At 38.4% G+C, this 19,730-nt stretch overlaps 3 protein-coding genes across 7 annotated transcripts; all 3 read left to right on the forward strand.

Moving 5' to 3' along the window:
• The first annotated feature begins 268 nt into the window (after positions 1-268).
• On the forward strand, positions 269-6,909 carry spart (spartin). 4 transcript variants are annotated; one of them, XM_016673060.1, is made up of 9 exons: positions 271-680; positions 1,910-2,672; positions 3,884-4,078; positions 4,372-4,528; positions 4,757-4,951; positions 5,072-5,233; positions 5,421-5,511; positions 5,876-5,939; positions 6,512-6,585. In XM_016673060.1, exons 2-8 carry the CDS (start codon positions 1,911-1,913, stop codon positions 5,919-5,921), a joined length of 1,608 nt encoding a protein of 535 aa, XP_016528546.1. In that variant the 5' UTR covers positions 271-680; position 1,910; the 3' UTR covers positions 5,922-5,939; positions 6,512-6,585. The 4 variants fall into 4 exon arrangements, with proteins under 4 accessions (XP_016528549.1, XP_016528546.1, XP_007554865.1 ...); XM_007554803.2 differs by lacking the exon at positions 6,512-6,585 and having other exon boundaries at positions 5,876-5,956; XM_007554795.2 differs by lacking the exon at positions 5,876-5,939 and having other exon boundaries at positions 273-680; positions 6,512-6,909.
• Positions 6,910-7,530: 621 nt separating this feature from the next.
• ccdc169 (coiled-coil domain containing 169) lies at positions 7,531-12,403 on the forward strand. 2 transcript variants are annotated; one of them, XM_007554815.2, is made up of 8 exons: positions 7,534-7,725; positions 7,799-7,881; positions 8,798-8,908; positions 9,326-9,366; positions 9,998-10,096; positions 10,441-10,494; positions 10,595-10,671; positions 11,277-12,403. In XM_007554815.2, the coding sequence occupies exons 1-8, from the start codon at positions 7,649-7,651 to the stop codon at positions 11,461-11,463; spliced, it is 729 nt and encodes a 242-aa protein (XP_007554877.1). In that variant the 5' UTR covers positions 7,534-7,648; the 3' UTR covers positions 11,464-12,403. The 2 variants fall into 2 exon arrangements, with proteins under 2 accessions (XP_007554886.1, XP_007554877.1); XM_007554824.2 differs by lacking the exon at positions 7,799-7,881 and having other exon boundaries at positions 7,531-7,670.
• Positions 12,404-15,327: 2,924 nt separating this feature from the next.
• On the forward strand, positions 15,328-18,434 carry LOC103139949 (serine/threonine-protein kinase DCLK1-like). The gene is made up of 4 exons (XM_016672876.1): positions 15,328-15,391; positions 15,530-15,622; positions 16,129-16,521; positions 17,765-18,434. The coding sequence occupies exons 1-4, from the start codon at positions 15,328-15,330 to the stop codon at positions 18,124-18,126; spliced, it is 912 nt and encodes a 303-aa protein (XP_016528362.1). The 3' UTR covers positions 18,127-18,434.
• The last annotated feature ends 1,296 nt before the right edge of the window (positions 18,435-19,730 follow it).

Here is a 19,730-nt window from a genome sequence, read left to right on the forward strand (position 1 = left end):
CGTGTACCATTTGTCACCTGGTGTGTAAATATAGTTGCTGTAATTTCCCCTACCCCCACCCACACCTCGCCCCTCTTTTCTACGAAATGACAAGTAAAAATGCGTGTTGCATGGTTGGTTCATATTCATAATGTGGGTGGTTCATAATGTGGTACTGTATAATCATTCTGACAGGTTATTTCTGAACTTTTCCCACCCCGCCCGTTTAAACTCCTCCCATTCCGCTTGATTCCACTTTCCTTCCAGCTCATTCCACGGCTGACTGCTAAGGAGCGCACCCAGATTTCTCTGTACATTTGTAAGATTTATTTATTTATTTGTTTTAAAGTTTGACGAAAAGTATTTTCTCCCTGCAGATGGTGTTTGTCAGTAGCTGGCGTCCACAGGTGGATTGACAAATCTTTTAATTTTGTGTGAGAACCGAAAATTGCTGAGAAACTGAAGTACGGAGCTGACTTAACTTTTGCTGTGGGTTCCTGTTGGCATGGAGATCTGTCAGTAGACTCGGATCTGCTCCAGCGTTGCTGTCATTCTGGAAAAACCTGCTTTGTTTGGCAGCACTCAAACCTAACCTTTCAGCTGCCAATAATAAACGCCTGACTAGCTTTCTTCTCGCTAGTTGCTGTGATATTGCAGTGAGACAGCTGGACGTCCTTTTGGATAGATAGTCTTGTCAACAGGTAAGCTGGAATTCTTAATTTCCTCTCCTTTCATTCTTACAGTAAAACTAAAGAAAGCTGTAGTTTAACGATAAATCAATGTGTACACTTCAAAAATACAAAATCTTGCCAAGTATTTTTGTCTGGTTTCTAGTACAGATATTTTAGTACACTTGAAATAAGACAAACGCACAATTTCTTTTCAAAAATAAATAGGAGCTTGTTTTAAGTCAACAATTCCTTAATATTGATTCCGCTGGAAGATTATTTAACTTATGACATGACATTTTTCTGATATCAGTGAAATCTGCCAGTGGAGATAGTACTTTTATTTTCTAAAAATATTAAGGAATTATTTACTTAAAACAAGCTCTTCTTTCTTACAGAACGATGTTGCATTAGAAACTAAACAAAAAGTACTTAAGACTTTATGTTTATGAATTAGTGTATAATTTCAAATTAGAATAAATCTAATTGGAAATTGAATCTATTATTATTAAGGATATGGCCTCAAAACTTAGTTGGGGTTCTTTTTATTTGAATTACTGCATCAAGTAATTCAAACAAGTTTATTTTGATCTGATAAGATTATTTTAAATCACTGAACATAAGTGCTCATGTTTGCAGTCTTTTTTTCTGGTTCTGGAGTGATGAATAGAATCCAACATGTACCTGGCTTGTAACCCATGTAGTGGATACACCTATATGGTGGTTTTTTAGACATTGACTCCAGCTGTAGTTCCAGTCATGTGACTCTTAACCCAAACTCCTGAATGAGGTTTGTTTCATAGTCATCTCAAAGCTGCTTGAACAGAGTTTCCCTTCCACTCTTCTTTCCATTGTTGTACTTGGATGCAGAACTTTGTAAACAGCCAAGTTTTTTTTAGCAATGATTTTTAGTGGCTTACCCTCTTGAGCAGGGTGTCAATAACCATAGTCTTAACCATGAGGCTTTAGGCTTTAACATAACATTCTGTTTTTAAAATTTATTTTTTGTTGGTTTTCTGTCATATTTAATTTTTTTAAGACACTGAATCATTTAAATTACTAGGAGTAAACACTTAACATATGCCTCTGCATTATATCCATAAAATATAAGTTTTACTATTTACTATTATATATTATATTATATTAAGATCCTCATATGTCTGTAAGTTCTGTGATACAATTTAATTGCATCCTAAAATTGCAGGTATTTTCTGTTAAGGGTTACGTATCGTCTTAGTTTCTGTTTCCCCTCTGCCTTCCAGCATGGCTGAGCCTGCTGAACTGCTGGTCATTAAGGATCAGTATGAGCTGGCCCAACAATCCATGAACCATGGATCAGCGGCTCAGGAAGCTGACAACAAATCAGAAGCTCTGGTGTATTACAAGAAGAGTCGTCTGCATCTTCGTCAAGGACTGGAGGTTCCTACTGGAGGGGAAAGGCATCAAGGAGAGGTCTGGGACAAGGCTAGGCAGCTTCAGCAGAAGATGAAGGAAATGTTAGGGACTATCGACACCCGCCTGTCTGATCTGGAAAAGTCCACACCAAGGGACAAACACTTACTGTCCAAATTTTCTACTCCTCTTTACCCAGACTTGGTAATTAACAGTCAGCCCACCAATAGTTCTGTCCTCCATCTGTACCCCACCATACCAGATACAACCCACAGCACAACACCAGCCCCCATCAGTCCTATTTTCCCTGCTGTCCCAAACACACACACACTCCCTGCAGCTGATCTGGAAACTGTGGCCATGGATAGCTCAACAGACCTGCCTCCAGCATACACTCCAAAGCCAATGGATGGGCACCGCAGCCTGGCTTACGATCCTGCCGGAGGCGGCCTCTGGTCAAGGGAACCACCAGATGGGAAGGAGCTGCTCTCCATCCCCTCCGGGGTACAGCTGTTCTTTGTCGAACCAAACGGTCAGGTCAGCTCTCTGTCCTCTCCAGGCTACCTCCGTGTCATCACAACGGATAATCAGCAAAGTGATCGCAGTGCTGGAAAACCCTCTGGATTTTTACATGTAAGTAAAGAGAGGCATTCACTAGGGCCTGGCTTTGTTTGGAAGAAGGTTTGGGTGTGTGTGTCTTCATGGTAAATGGGTGTGACGTCACGCAGAACCACTTCTTCATTTTTAGAAGTTTTCCCAGTATGAGTCATTATATTGTTGCGCAGCTGGAAAACCAACTGCAAAGTAACGTTTGTCTCACAGATGACAGGGAGGATGTTTAAAAGCATCTTAAAATTTATTTTTGGATTAATTTGAATTTAACCCTCCATAATGTATCGACATTTGTTGACAAGTGTTGACAGGACCAACATCTGTGTTATATCTCTTCAATTCTAAGTTTGCATTGTTTTCTTTTTATGAACACCAAATTTTGATCAGATTGTTCAAATGTTGTTTAGGAGTAGAATTAAAACCAGTTAGCTTTTGCATTGTAAATCTCCATGATGTCCATTTCTATTTAATGGTATATCTGTTTTTAAATCTCCCTTTCAATTAATTTCCTTCAATAAAGTAAATATCTGTTCTGGCATCGCTACAAAGCATGCATTGTGTCTTGCTTTGTATTTCACTGCAACCCATGACTGTGCTTCCCACCAAACCAGGCTGGTCCTGTATTCTGACTCTGCTTTGTTTCCCAGTAAGACAATGGTCCCATTAACAGATGACTCTGCGCTTCTGTTGTTTTGCTGGTCAGGCTCCTGCATCCTCACAGGGGTCATTCTGACAGATTTGCACACCAGTGGCAGGATACAACAACAAGTTTGGATAGTTTGCTTCATGGAAAATGACACAATTTGGGGGTGTTGGAAAAAAAAAAAATCAACTGACCTAACTTAGGGACTGTCTCAGTGATATTTAAAAACAAAAAACAAAAACTTTGATAGCTTGCAGGAGTAGACGAAATGTGGGAAATGAAATATGAAAAAGATCTCAACGGAAGTCCTGCATTTCCTGCTTTAGAGTTAGTATAACAGATATTTCAAAACGTGATTGACAGACCTAGGTCCATAGTTACACGGTTTGAAAACAAAATATATGAACCCTAATGAAGATATAAAAATATATTTTAAACTTTAAATCATAATATGGATAAACTCTACAATCACTTAATAGGAGTTATTATTGTTTTATAAACTACTTGTGAAAAGTGTGTTTAAAGAGGATTAAGTTAAAATGCATAGAGTTTTGATTGTCCTGTTTTGTTCTGTCCTTGTGGTTTTTAGGTGTGTGATCGCCTGTATCCCCTGTCAGCAGACACCCCGGTGCTGCTGGCCAACTCTGGCATCTACATGTTCCCCGACTGCTTGGCAGAGTTACCCGGCTCCTATGTGGGTTTAGTGCTGTCGTCTGAACTGCCTGCTGCGGACTGTGAGATGTTTCAGGATGTTCTATCACAGCTTGCTGATCTCAGGATCCAGGTAAGTCCCAACTAATTTGTGTTGACTAAAAACGAACCTTGAATTAATACGAGTTAATTTCCCTTTGGGATCAGTAAAATATTTTGTAAGTATTTTCAGTCTTCTTTTTGCAGATTGAGTAGTTCAGCTTCCCAAAATTATGATATTTTAAAGGTGAAGAAAGTTGTTGTTTGTATTTTTATATAAACAACCTGATAAAGCCAGTGACATGTTTTAGGTTATACAGGTATCTTAAAGAAACAATATCATCTTAAAGCTCACCATTAAGAATGAAACTTTGCCTTGTCTAACAGGGAACAGAAGGAGCTGAAGGAGAGGTCATGAACTTGACTGATAAAATTCCCCTGTGTCCTCCGCATGAGCAAACAGATCAAATGGTACCAGAGGGGGAAAAGGTAACACTTCTACTTCCTGGATGGAGTGAGAAGATGGCTCAAGGAATTTTGTCTGGTGGGTTTTGCAAAAAGACTCTCAGAATGAAAACTCAAAGAACATCAGCACAGAGTTACACACCAGTTGATTACATAGTGGATTACCACATAATCCTCCACCAGTGGGTGCTGTTTACAGTGACATCGGTCTAGTCTATACTTAACAGTATTTAGTGTTGGAAAAACAAAATGGTTTGCTTGATGTTTTGAAACTACAATAAATAAAATGATGTCTTTATCTTTACAGGAGCTACAAAATTGAGTCAGTCATTTGCAAAAGGAGCAGAGGCCACTGGGAATATCATTCAGAAAGGAGCAGCCAAGATCCGGGACCGCATCACACCAGAGGAGACCCCATCTGAGGTCAGTCCACAGGTCACCAAAGGTCTGAATGCTACCAAACAAGCCACCGGGGGCGCTGTTCGAGTCAGTAAATTCTTAGGTAAGAGCAACCAGACTGATGTTACCGATGAGGTAAAATGTATTATTCTGTCCTGATCTGTGAGTATCAGTATGTTTGTACCTAAATCTATTTCTTTGGTATCACTTTGTGCATTTACAGTGAATGGCATAAGTACAATTGCAGGACATGTGGCAGAAAAGGTGACACCTCATGTGAAGAAGCACGGTGCTAAGCTGGTCCCAGAGTCTCTGAAAAAAAGTCAGGATGGCCAGGCTTCCAACTTCGATGGAGCCAAGTTTGTAGCAGCCAGCAGCATACAAGGTATTTACTAAGTTTTAGAAGACGGTCTTAAGGATACACACACCCATTCAATAAATTAGAATAATGGTCCTCATCTGAACGCATATTCTAATTTAATGAATATGAGTGTACAGAGGGTGGTAAATGTGGACCCATAGGATGGTTTGATATGGCTGGTGTACATTTTTAAAATTTCTTTTCAAATTAGGTTTAAGCACAGTTTGGGAAAGTCTAGAGACTGGAGCAAAACACGTCTGCAAAAGTGTTGCAACTGAAACTGTCACAACAGTAAAGTACAAGTGAGTTGACCTCTTGACTCGATACTTCTTGTCTTTATATCTTCCTTTTTTCTATTTGATTTTCTATTTAAACTGGGGATGTCTTAGTCAAGATACGTTTGCTATATATGATATAATCTGTCCGTGTCATGAATAGAAAACTGACAACACAATTCTCAGATTCTTCATACAATCAATGGCTCATACATTTGTAAAAACTAGCATTGAAAAATAGAAAACATTACCACCTCATTCACCAGCCACCTTTCAGGCACTGCATTGACAGCGTGTCAGATATTGTGTTTTTTCATTACTTTTCTACCATTCTCCTTTTCCTTCTGGTTTTCTTGTGGACTGACCCTTTTTCACTGTTGTTTCTTTTCAGATTTAGGGGTTTAGAGAATCTTTTAAACATGTCTGGGAAGATGTGACTTCATTGGGAAGTAAATGTCAAATTAACAACTGATCTTAGTCGTGTTGTGCTTCTACTAACCCAGCCAATAACCTTACACAACCTGGTGTAGCACAAACTAAATTGGTATTTTTCAAACTAATTTGTTCACTTAAACTTAAAGTATGCTTTTCAGAGGTCTTTTTTTTTGCATTAGGCTTGCATTTTATATCCACTTTATGCTGATAGATGCAAGCTGTTCTTCAATTCAAATAGTTATGAACATAAGAACAGTTCTTATGTTTTATAATCATTATGCCTAAAAAACAGGGATCTACACTTGTTAAGACATTGTATACATGAACTGGACATAAAGATTTTTGAAGCTGCATACTTTGGTGAACGGATAAACCAAGCCTCTCTTCTAGACTGGTTGTTTTTACGTGTGTGTTGCTGTAACCTACATGCCAGATTAAGTGATGTCATGACATATAACATTTTTAACATGCAAAAATATGCTAGAGTTGGTGTGTTTTTCCTTAAAGTAATGTTTTGGTGCTCCTGCAACTCTGTTGTCATTTATTTTCTACACTCTTCTACTCTAACACCTCCAAATTATTTATGATGAAGGTACGGCAATGATGCGGGCCAAGCCACAGATACAGCTCTCCGCTCAGTGGGCAACATTGGTTTGACTGCACATAATATTGACAATCTGGGCCTCAAAGCCATCCTGAAGACTACTGGCAAGGAGACGGCCAAGGCCATGGTTAAAGAATCTGACGATGAGGTAAAGGAAACCGAAGAGAGTAAGATGCAAAATGACAAACATCTCACACAAGCTGAGAAGGGGGTGGAAATGAAAGAAGAGGCACCAGAAAAGACAAAGGATGTGAATAAGGAACAAGAGGGAAAGAAGGAAGAATAAATTTCTACTAGACCTAGTGCTTTGTTGTCATACAGTATAAATTAATGGTGTATTTAAATGAATATATTAAAGTATTATAATAAACTCGATTTTAAGTGTTGTTTGAGTTGGGTTATACATTTTTATTAAAAGGTGAGACTGTGGCTGAGTGGGTAGAGTATATCATGGGCTTGATTTCAGCTTCCTCCGGTCACATGTCGATGTACCCCCAGGCAAGGCACTTCACCTCAAGCTGCCTACCAATCTTTGTATTTGTGTATGAATGTTTGTGAATCTATAGTGCTTTGATTGGTCATGATCTTTAAAAGTGCTATTGAAGTTTGGCCCATTTTCTGTTTTGTCAAACTTTTTCTCTAAACAACTTTGGTTGATTCAGTGGTTAAATATTATTTCTAATCTATAGAGCTGTTATTAAACATACTTGCCAGATTTATTCTGTTTATGTCATAATTAAATGTTTGAGATCAAATCAATTCTTTAAGTCAAAGACAACCCAAGTTGAAATAGCATTGATAGAACCAAAAATAATCGGGCTTAAAGTAAAAAGAAATACATGTCCTAATTTACATAAATTCATGAGAATCTGGAAAACAAAGTCAAAAGCTATTTCTAAAATTTCATGTTACAGAGGGGAAACCCAGACAGCTGAAATATTTACCGAGAAATCGATCAGAGGCGCCGTGAAAATGGTCGGAACGGGCCTCTCTGGCTGTAGTACGCGCTCCCGACACAGGGGGAACACATGTTCACAAGGGAACAGTATTTTGCAGAAACCCGGAAATGTTGGTTTCCATGGATACCATGAGCTACAAACTTGCCTGCAGTGAATTTTCGGAAAAATGGCTAAAGCGAACGACTACCGTAAGTACGACTTGGCACGGCTGCAAGTAGAAATCGAAGAGGAAAGAGAACTAAAGTGAGTGTCCCCCTCCTTGAGAAAATAAAGCTTTTCAGACGGAAAAAGTTAAGACTTCAATCTTTGGTTGCAGAGAGATGCTCATAGGATCTGTGTGCGACCTGCGATGTACTGTGGCAGAACTGCAAGAAAGATTACGTAGTGTTGACGGGGAAGGTAAAAACGTTGTCTCCGTAAATTATTTGCGCATTGAGTAAAAATATTTCAAACATTTATTTCCTGTAATTTTGACAATACTGTGAAAAGTAAAATATTTTGAAACTCATGCATGTCACACCCTAATCAGACAATTAATTCAAAACACCTGCAAAGGTTCCCTGAGCAGTAAACTGCACAAACATGGGCATCAGATCGTCATTGACATCCACTACAAGGAGGACAAGACACAAAAGATCTTTTCTAAAAAAGTTGGTTGCTCACAGATTGTGGTTTTCATAGAAAGTTGAGCAGAAGGAAAATGTGTGTTGTCCCAGTAACAGATAGTCTTGAAAGGATTATTAAGCAAAATCCATTAAACAATTTGGGGGAGTTTCACAAAGAGTGAACTGAGGCAAGAGTAAATAAAGATCTATATTTGATGTGAAGATCATTGTGTCAAATTACTCTGTCTCTGGTTCAAAGTCCTCTTTGTAGATGAATGTAAAGTTTGCATTTAATTTGAAAATTGGTGCCCCAGAGTCTTGTGGAAGAGTGGAGAGACAATTTCCATAGTTGGTGATGATTTGGTGCGCCATGCTATCAGGTTGTGTTGGTCCAATGGCTGATCACCTCTGGGGTTCTCAGGATTGATGCAATATATCAACTATTGAGCCCATAGAAACGAACATCCACTTATAAACTTGTAATTTCGGTTTAAAATTTTCCTCTTTTTAATTAACCCAGACTCAATGGTGTTTTCATTATCTATTATCAGAATCAATACACATGAAGGCTTGAAATATAATGAATCTACTTTCTTAAAAGGAGGACAAACTTATTGAACTTTTTCCCAGTATTCTAATTTTTTTCCAGAGGTAACTATGTGGAAATGTAAGCTTTCTCTCGTGACTTGTCTGTTTTTGTTGGTCATCAGGTAATGAGTGGAAGACGAGGTTTGAGACACAAGTAGAACTAAATGGACAGCTGGAGAGACAGATTTCACACATTCAGCAGAGGCTGGAGAGCATCAAAGGAAACCCCGTCGGTGAGGCTTCACTTTCTTTTAATATTACGACCCTGCCGGTATTTCACTGCATGTTCTGAAACTACTTTTCAAAGTAGAAACGTTAGTTGCATTACTTTTAAGGGAATTCATGATTAGAATAGACGTAGTAAAATCTTTCAACTGGATTATCCAGTTACACATATGCAACCATCTTCTTTAGCAATGACCATCGACCACCCTCTTTTTAGAAGATGGTCAAGCCTTTGTAACATAAATGGTTCACTTTCTTAAATGAGTGACGCAAATATTGAGATGTTCCTGCGTACCCTATATTCAAGTAAACCCGTTTATGTGTGTGCATGTGTAAGAAGTTAAGTTTTGCTATTATTTGCCCACCTGGACTTACAAGTTTACATTGTGATCAAAACAAACTCACACTTGGCCTTTTTCCCCCAGATCGATTGGCTTTTATCCGATTATATGAAGACATGGGACTTGTGAGTTGACTTTTGTTTCGTTTATTGGCCTTTAATGTTTGCATAGATGTTGTTATGTTTTTTTCTAAAACCTATGGTCATTCTGTCCACAGAGAGTATGCAAAGAACCACACACACCAGCAGAGAGCGCTAGAGACAGAGAATGAGTTTATACAAAACAGCAAGTGTTGTGATGTCAGCTTCTCTCCTTCCTCTAGTTGATACAGGCTGTAAAAACCAGAGTTTAATCACAGCTCTGTAATCATGGGATTAACAACCATGGGAGAGTAATGCAGTCTAATTACAATGCTTTAACACACACACATACACACCAATACATGTGACACTGAAAGGTTGCACAATAAAGCTTAACAAACACTGGTGCCTGTGAGCCTAAAGGCCCAAACTAACAGATGCTCATTAGTTTGTCCAAGAAGTGACTACAAACAGTAGACATTAGCATAGACTGAACGACTGAGATGAATTTGGATTATCATTTCAAATTGTGACTGAATAATTTATGAGTCTCATCCATTTTTGAACTATTGTTGTCAACATGAACTATTTGCACATTGTTTGATCGTCCTGTATTCCACTGGGTAACTAGTCTTAGCCAGAATTACATAAGAATAATTTCAACTCTTCCTCACAGGAAATGCTTAAAGAACACCTAACAGTCCTGACTGAGGAGAAAACTGGCCTCCATAATCAGCTGAAGAACTGCCATCTTCAAATGGAACAGGAGGGAAAGGTCTGGGCCCCATTGTTCATGTAGACGACGAGGGGTTTTAAAAGATTTATAGGCATCAGAGTATCTGTTGGTTAATTTTGTCATTGTGTGTTAGAAAAGAAGCTTTAGGGTTTTTATTCCCCACAAAGTAGTGATTTCAGCTACAAAAAAATCCTAATTGGTAACAAATTTAGTTCTTTGTTTATTGTTCTACTAAAATAACAGGGAGGTATCAGTTAAACACAGGCTTAGCATTCAGCATTTGTGACCAGTAATCCCTAATCTGTTGCCCATTACCACTGACACATATTAAGGGCTGTACCCATGAATTGACTGCATGGTTTTCTATTTCTTTCACTTCTCAGGCATTCCATAAAACCAACGATGAAAGGCGGGCATACCTTACAGAAATAGCTATGGTGAGCATTTAAAAATAACACTTCCCTTCTCGGCTGATTCTGCAAGGAAGGTCAGAAGTTTACATACAGTCACCATGTTTTATGTATTTACTGCCTGCAGTTGTCTTCTGTCCGTGAGCCGCAGAGACGGCAGTATGCCAACCAGCGACAGGGGGCAGCAGAGAGCAAACAGATCAGGTTTGTAACATCCCACATCTGATCAACAAAATCTTAATGTTTACTAGTGGGAGTTTTAAATTCAGGTAATTTTGTAACAGTGGATTATTTAATGGGGCGATATTATGTATTTTCCACGTACCTAGTACTATTTCATAACAAAATCAAGTAAGTATGTTACTATCAGTTGTACCATCAGTGGGCACCCTGTAGGAGATTGAAGGATTTCTAAAACATGCGTGAAAGAATCAAAGCAACTCTCCAGGTATGTTTTTGATGAGGGAATAAGATTATAACATATACATCTAAAAAAAAAGTTTGTTTTACATAATACCCGCCACCTTTAATACAAATAAATATGCATTAAAAAACAGTATCTTCTCTAAATTCAGTCTTAACTGATTTCAGTCAATCTTTACATGTTTTCCTAGTTTTACTTTAAAATAATTTTAATTTACTTCACAGTCAAAATGTAGGGATCACAATTTAGATGAATAAATAATAAAGAGAGTAACATAATTTTGTTTTTTAATTATTTCCTGCAATTTTGCTTTTTAGGGATAATTTACCCCGGCAGGTGTTCATTCACATGACGTTACTTTTTTATTTTTGTTTTGGACACACAGAGGAAAAGGCGTCTGTAGGAAAGCACAAGCTGGTTCTAACAAAGGAATGGAGGAGGTATTAACAGAACGTCTGAATGAAGGCGGAGGAGGAGGTGGTGATTCAACAACAGAGAGAGGAATGAAGAAGAAATCCCACAGGGAAAGCAGGTTACCCACCCTGAAGCATCGGGGAAAACATAATCCTTAACCAAAATCTGTTCCCATTGGATATTTGCAGGGTTCTTTTATTGGGGGTGGTTATTCTTGTACATTTCTGTCAGCTTTTTTGTTTAAGCTTTTATTTATTTTCTCGAAGTCTGATTATATAATGATTTAAATACTTATTCAAATGTACTTATATAAAGGTTTGAATAATCAGAAAGCAGACGTTTCTTGCACACACAGGCAGATATTTCACTCTTTTACCAAGACATTTGCAAAAGTCTTTCATTGTGACTTAAGAATGAGCTTATTCTGCTCCTTCAAAACTCTGTAACTTTGAGCACTAACTGCTTTCATCCAGGTGACTAGTTGCCTGGTGTTTTGGAACTAAATGTTCCCGAAAACTTCAATGACAGAGTTTGCATCGTGGGACATTCACGTTAAGGACTATGACCATCTCTACTTTGGGTCACCTGCTCTGCCACTGAGTCATGAAGCACCCAAAACTTAACTTTTACTTTAATTTCTTCTAATTCATGCACCTGATACCCTGTTCACTGAACAACCTTTTCTGATGTAAAGTAAGGCTCTACCTATTAGTTTATGGTGATCCTGGTGCTGGAAGTTAATGGAATTAAGGATTCCTTCTTTTAATTCTCCGTTCTTTTTTCTCTCAACATTTCCCTTCAGTTAAGTGACGTAAACTAAATCTAAATTACATCTGGAAACCCTGCTTTTGAATTTTATAGACTTTTGATACAGTTAGACCTTCGTCAGCTAATAATACTTTGATCCTTCATTCTCAGGTCCCTTTGAAATGTTTAAGTAGTTCCATGTTTTTGTTGCTTTTACTTAATTCATTAAAATATTCTAATGCCATTTCAAATTACATCTTTTGTTTTTATTATTGTTTCAAAACTGACAATTCTGTTCAGTTTTTATAGAATTGTCAATATTCAAATTCTCAAAATAAACACATTTTAGACAAACATATTTCATTCCTCTTTAAAGTATTCCATAACATAACAATTTGCTTTGTCAGTGATTATTGATATATTAAGCACTTTGAACTGCCTTGTTGCTTAAATGTGCTAGACAAATAAACTTGATTGATTGATATATTTGAGACAGATCAAATAAAAATATATTAAAATGAGACTGATAAAGTGCTGATACATAAATAAATATTATCAAATGCACTTATGAAGTAAAATGTTGCAATATTTTTGTAGTATTTGTTTGCGTAAATACATTTTGAATCTGATCTCTTTCACGCAGAAAACTGGGTGAAATGTGAGTATAAGGTTTGAAATGGTGAATTGAGCTGCTATGTGTTAGGAGCCTGCAGAGTTTGACATTTCTTTTACAATATTTTATTAAACGCCACCTACGACACACATTACGTAAGCAGAACCGTATCCACCAATCACTCTGTGTAGTTGAGACACAGAGCAAGCAGTCGCCCCCATCCTACCCACTGACCATCTTTATACGTGTGGGTGTTAAGACAAAAAACAACTATCCCTGTGAGATGAAGTAGTGTTCTGTAAAACTGCCAGAAGCATTTTCACAACTTTGTGTTTGAGAAGAAGTGTGAGTGTGAGGAATCATTTCAATTTTCGCATTGAAATAAAACAGTGATACAGTAAAGGGCTAAATCAACTCATAATTATTGTATTTTGTTCTTCAAAAATGTATTTATTTATTAAACATTTAGATATTTATTTTTAGCCAGAGATGTCAGATCTGAATTTTGAGTTATGACAGATCATTTTTACATTTGCTATGTTTTGACATTCCATTCAAGATCCATGGTGATTTTAGGAGTGGAAATGATAAACTTGTCTAGCGCTTTATCAAATCCAGAAGACCCCACAGCACTTCACACTACATTTTAGTCATTCATTCTCTTTCTCTTTCTTACTGTTTATTCAATGTCACATGCTGTTTTTATTTTGTTTTTTAATTATGTAAAGCACCTTGAAATGCCTTGCTGCTGAAATGTGCTATGCAAATAAAATTTGATAGATTGATTGATCCATTCAGACATTGATGATGGCAAGCTACTAGTAGCCACAGCTGCCCTGGGGCACCACCAGCACTCAAGGTGGGTGAAGAGTCTTGCCTAAGGACCGACTGGGATTGGAACTGACATGCTGTCATTTTTGGGATTATTTTTTTGTGTGTAATTCCTAAATAAGAACTAGAAACCGTACATTTGTTAAAAGCAACCCTAAGTGATGTCACAAACCCAACACTGAAAACCATTTCATTAACTGTGCTCCATCTTTTGCCTTCGTTTTAAGTCAGTGTGCCCCATGCTGTGTGCGCCCTGCTTCTTCAGGATTAATTTAGACAGGAGCACCTTGTCGGGTCTCGGTTTGTGACGCACACTGTGTCCCTGTGAGTTTGTCCCCAAAAAGAGGAGACTGTACACGGTCTGTCACGGTCACACCAACAAATACATTTACGCACTACACGAGGGGGGAAGGAAAGAATCCCTATCAAAGAATTCCCAGGAGGTATAACTCAATCACACTACTTAAATAGCATGATTTATTCATTTATCTTATAAATATGAGGATGTATAATCAAATTTTTTGAATAAACAGACTTGTGACCTTCATAAGAAAAATAACAAATGAGGACATCTGACTTCAGGTGTTCACAATTGTTTAAAGAAGCTTTTGAATGTAAGACTGGCTGCATCGTTTAGCCTTGTGGCACAGGTGCAGCACACATACAGCATAGGGGTGTGACAGCATGGTTTATCAGGATGTTTGTCAGAATCCAGTGAATGAGCGAATCTCTGGAGGTTTTCATGTAGGTCAGTTGCTTCTATCTTTTCCTACTCAATGAGACTTTTCCTGCTATGTCAGGAAAAGATTAGATATGTCCTCTACATCGCTCAGCTCTGAGCTTTTTCCAAAAATGTTAGTGTTAAAGCAGTAACATGCTATCACGTCCAATCATTTCATATGGGAAACGAATCACATATAACCAACAGTATCTGGATTTGCACATCTACACAGTAAATGCATAAAACATAGAACAATTTTGGGTATTTAACAACAATATTTTGTCTATTGTTAGAAAACAATAGAAAACAATAAACAATGGATATATATTGTTCAAATACAGACTAAATTCTAGCAACATTAGCAACTTTTTTACTAACCTAACTGAATATTTTGATCAGCATTTTACTGAAGATGTTTGTTTAGTTGACTGTCATTCTTCTAGTCCATCAGAGGACTGATGTGTGTGTGAAATAAATTAATATAAATTTTTGTGATTAAACAGCTAAAATGAAAGCTTTTTTTTAGAATAAAACATGGCAAGCTTCAATGTGTTTGTTCAAACCAAAGTACACTTAAAAACTTGAGGTTTTGACATGTCCTTCATACTTAAATCTCATTGCTGCTGTGTCAAGACTTCAAGCTTGTCCTTTGGTTAAAAAGCTTTCAGTGAGTTTGAATAAAATAATTCTACAGAAAGAGTGAGCCAGCAATGTAAAAAAAAACAAAAAAACATTGCCAGTTATGCCATATTCTTGATGGCAGTTGTTGCTGTCAAGGATGCCGCAAGTTATTTAATTATTTTTCCCCCCCACAAATTATTAGGTTGGATTTTAAAACAATTTTTCACTTTATGAATGAGATCTTCCGTTGAAAACTGTATTTTGTAATTTATTTATTTCAAAACAATTTATTTGTTTAATTGAACACAGTTTTTGTCAGAGTATGCTTTATTTTGACTGAGAAAGTAAGTGATGAGACTAACCCCCCCGGCCAGGCTGGCGAGGGGGACACGATCAGTTGCATCCCCTTCCACGAGTGTGAAGTGTGGGTTCGCATGGAAATAAGGGGGCGCGGGCGCCGAATGGAAATCACGACTGAGTGACGTGAAGATGTGGGAGTGGGGAGGAGAGAAAGAGAAAGAGAGAGGGGGTGGCTGGAGGAGAGAATGGGAGGGTAAGCAGCTGCTACCCAGTCAATTTTCAAATCAGTCGCTGCCTCTTGATTATACACACGTTTTGTGTCGCCTGGCGGAGCATATCAACCGGACAACAAAGGACACTCTGCCACCATCCTAACTGCGACAAGCCCACTGAACTCCAGTGTTTTCTTTTCGCATCTGCCTGGAAGTAGTGCATCAGTTCAGACTGGAGGTCACAGTGACAGAAGCGTTGATTGCTCGCGTTGGTAAGTCTGTCAGTGCGCGAAAAGTGATTGGTCGTTTATCTAAATTGACTTTTCCATACTTTGCTCCAAAGTTGTATAATCGTGACGTAAACATGCTGTTAGTTTTAATCGGTGCATGATGTTGTGGATAATGTGATTTAGGAGATGGATGAGGCTGATGTTTGTCCTGCTGAGCGCGCAGCTTCTGAGTATTTATTAATATTAATAAGTTAAATCGATTCGTGACTGTCGCTCTTCATCCAACTCAAACGCACCCTCAGACCCACGGGGATGGACGTCATGAAGCACCCTGTCCACTCCCTGCTTAACGGCACTTAATCCGTCATTAGGGGGTTATTTTGAGACAGAGCACCGGCGGCAGACACCGGCTGGCTGCTCAGTTCGCCTCTTCTGGCTTTATTTCGCACCTTTGTTGTTTGTTTTTATTTCCCCGATTTCCTCTGCAGTGAAAAGTTTTCATCACAGCCCTCTTCCCTCTCCCCTTTTTTGTCCCCCCCACCCCCAAGACAGTGCAGCCGTACTCGTCAGCTTAGGCAGCGAAATGGAGATGGAGCACTTCGACGATCGGGACAAAGGTCAGAGGCACGGCCGGTCCAACGCTAAGATGAACGGGGTGCCTAGCCCCACGCACAGCGCCCACTGCAGCCTGTACCGGACCAGGACCCTGAAGACTCTGAGTGCCGAGAAGAGGGCCAAGAAAGTCCGCTTCTACCGCAACGGGGACCGCTACTTCAACGGGATCGTGTACGCCATCTCCTCAGATAGGTTCCGGACCTTTGACGCGCTGCTGGCCGACCTGACCCGCTCTTTGTCTGACAACGTCAACTTGCCCCAGGGGGTCCGGACTATCTACACCCTGGATGGCAAGAAGATCGCTAGTATTGATCAGCTGGTAGAAGGTAACGATGTTTTATTGCACTTTCAGAGCCGGCATAAGATTTAATAGGGCTCCCTAAACATAACAACCATCTCAGATTTGAGCTTGATAAAGTGTTCTAGAATGTCAAAGTTACATTTCTGCAATGTTTCTTTTCTGATTGTCCTTGCCATTTTCAGTGGACAGCATTTCATTTAATTTGAATGGGACAAGGAGGAACCTTTTAGTGCTTATATTCTCTACAGAAAATATTATGTTAATTAATGAGACTTAATTAACTTAAAAATATTCATATAAATTGTTAATCGCTATCATTAATAATGGCTTAAATTACATGTATCAAACCATAAAACATTTTTAGATGTAGTTTATTTATTTATTTAAATGAATAATTTAATAATAATTTTCTAAAATGTCATTTTAAGTTATATAAAATTAATAAAAAAGTCAAATTCCTATTAATGTGCTATGTGAAAAACGATACAGAGAACTTAAAGTTGCCTAATTCTTCATAAACTTGAATACAAATTACAAAAACAACAACACAAAAAACTTCTGAGCTCAAAAATGTGTGAGAATTCAGCAGCTCTTTCTCCAGGGCCTCAAGTTGTGTATGCCTCAGGATGGCTCTGCATCTGTTTGGGAGTCAGTTTTACACTAAATAATCTAAAACATCTCTCATTCTTTCTTAAGGAGCAAACTCTTCATGACTAGTGAGCCTCCACGAAATCTGATCTTGTCCAGCTCCCTTTCCTGATAAACTTTAGATGAGGCTAACGTAACGGGGACATTCACTTAGACACAAGCTTCAATGGGAATTTCACAGTATAAAAACCTGAGTAAAAATGCAGCCGTTTCATAGTATTGGAGCTATTACATAAAATAAAGAACTGACAGTGACTAAATTTACTGGCTTATTGCAATATTAAACCATTTTGCTATTCTGCACACTACTGGGTCATTCTTTGTTGAAAATGTAGGATTTACCCAATGGTTATAAATTAGGCTTTTTTTGTGGGCTGTGCTCCATAAAAAATCAGTTAAAACCAAAGTGTGTCATGCATTTGATGCCCATATGTCCAAACAGATGTACCCTTTGTTTCATGTCAGATTAGTTCTCTCGGGATCATTTCAGGATAATTTCTCTCCCATGGCTGTCAGTGCTAAAATGTCAGGAGAAGTGAAATAAGAAGAGCTATCAGTTGTTGAAATTAAACTCACTTTTTCATGTTTCATCTTTTTCCAAATGTTTGTCTCTTTAACAGGTGAAAGCTACGTCTGCAGCTCCATTGAGGCCTACAAAAAGCTGGATTACACTAAAAACGTAAACCCCAACTGGTCAGTGAATGTCAAGGCCTCGTCCTCTTCATCACGTGGGCCTCCGTCCCTGAGCTGTGCCAAAGCTTGTGCCTCAGACGGCCGCGAAGGGAAGGACTTCATTCGTCCAAAGCTAGTAACGGTGGTTCGAAGTGGAGTTAAGCCCCGCAAAGCCGTGAGGATCTTGCTGAATAAGAAAACAGCCCACTCCTATGAGCAGGTTCTAACCGATATCACTGATGCCATCAAGCTCGACTCTGGGGTGGTGAAGAAAATCTACACGTTGGAGGGCAAACTGGTGAGTTTGTAGTATTAAAAGATTAATACACTAGCCCTAATATTTCTTGTGCTTTGCATGCAGGAGGCATTTGCCTTTAAGCATCTCTTGCTAATACATATTATTTAGTGAGATATATCATCTAGAGATAACAATGAACTGTGAACTTTTACTTTATTGTCCCTTGGAGGAATTGTTTTTCACATGTGTTTAACAGAGAAGGCAGTACAACTAGAAGTTCTTTGAGTAAATGGATGAAGTCCTGTTCTAGTGAAATTGTGGGAAAAGCTTGTTTTGGTGAGTTTTGTCTAGTTTACAATAAAGACCTTGTTGACAAAACAGCTGGTTAGCTTTTGCTGGTTGTTGGGCTGATGATGTCATGTGTGTAGAGTGTTTTCTAATAGACCAAGCACACAGCCCTGTGGTGCTCCAGTGTTGATGGACAGAGCAGGAGATGTGGTTGAATCCAGTTGTACTTCTTATAGTTAGTTCCTCCCTACCCTATAGCTGCCCATTGTAATTTGTGTACAGGCTTTTCTGATATGAAGCACAAGTTGATAAGAGTCGAGTATAAAACAGTGGCATAGTAGTCCATGACAGAGTTATTGTGTTTAATTATTTTTATTGTGTCAGAACGGAAAACATTTTCTGTTTGCAGCAGCATTAGTTCTAAGTGTTTGACAAACAGTTCATGGCATTAGTTTTTTTTATGACTTTAATATCTCTATTTTAACATTTTATGGAACTTTGCTTTGCTAATGTCTTTCTGCCATTCATTTGATGTATTTTAAAGCACTTGGTGATCTATAAATAAACTTGCCTCGTATTGAATAGGGACAGGATGGCTGTGTTGTGCTCTGAGTATTTTTAGAAAAGGTTTGCTGAGTGGTGAGCTGATGCTGTTGTTTTTGTAGAATGTATTTAGGAATGGATTAAACACAGACACTGTGGTGCTCTGGAGCTGATGGTGAAGGCAGCGGACGGGGTTGAGCACATCCACACTTCTTGTTGTCTGTTGCTCAAGAAATTGTGTAAAACATTAATCAAAAACACATGGGGATGATAAGGTGGTACAGCTTCTGGAAATACCAGTTGCTACTGAGTTGAGTTAAAGGCAAGACAGAAGTCCAAAAGATGTATTCAGGAGAAATTCTATTTGAATTATTCACCTTTGTGCTCTTTTAAATTTTGGAGGCATCATTGGTTTGCTGTTTGAACTGACAATGGGGCTGAAACAAGGCAAAGTTTTTAAACTGCTGTTTGATTCTTCATCGGAGGTTGTTGCATATCTTATCTGCAGAAAGAGTTAGTCCACTGGCTGCTGCTTGAAGAGTGGAATTAGGACTTCAGAATGTCTAAATATTAATGAGTACTCTTTCATTTTTCATTCCACACCTCCAATTTTATGGGTACATCTAAATTTACAGTTAGAGCTGTGAACAGAACGAGTGACGCAGAGGTCAAGAGGAGATAATGTTGAAAGAAATCATGAATGGAGTCGCTCACACGCTGCAACGATGTGTGGTGTGTGCAGATCATTGTCTCTAAACACAAGAATAAATCGGCGTCAAAAAAACAGTCCACCCACCATTCCAGCTCCTACTCTCTCAGAACGATGCACGTTTTCCTTACTGCAT

The sequence above is a fragment of the Poecilia formosa genome, unplaced genomic scaffold, assembly GCF_000485575.1.
Source record: "Poecilia formosa unplaced genomic scaffold, Poecilia_formosa-5.1.2 Scaffold3, whole genome shotgun sequence".
Lineage (NCBI taxonomy): Eukaryota > Metazoa > Chordata > Actinopteri > Cyprinodontiformes > Poeciliidae > Poecilia > Poecilia formosa.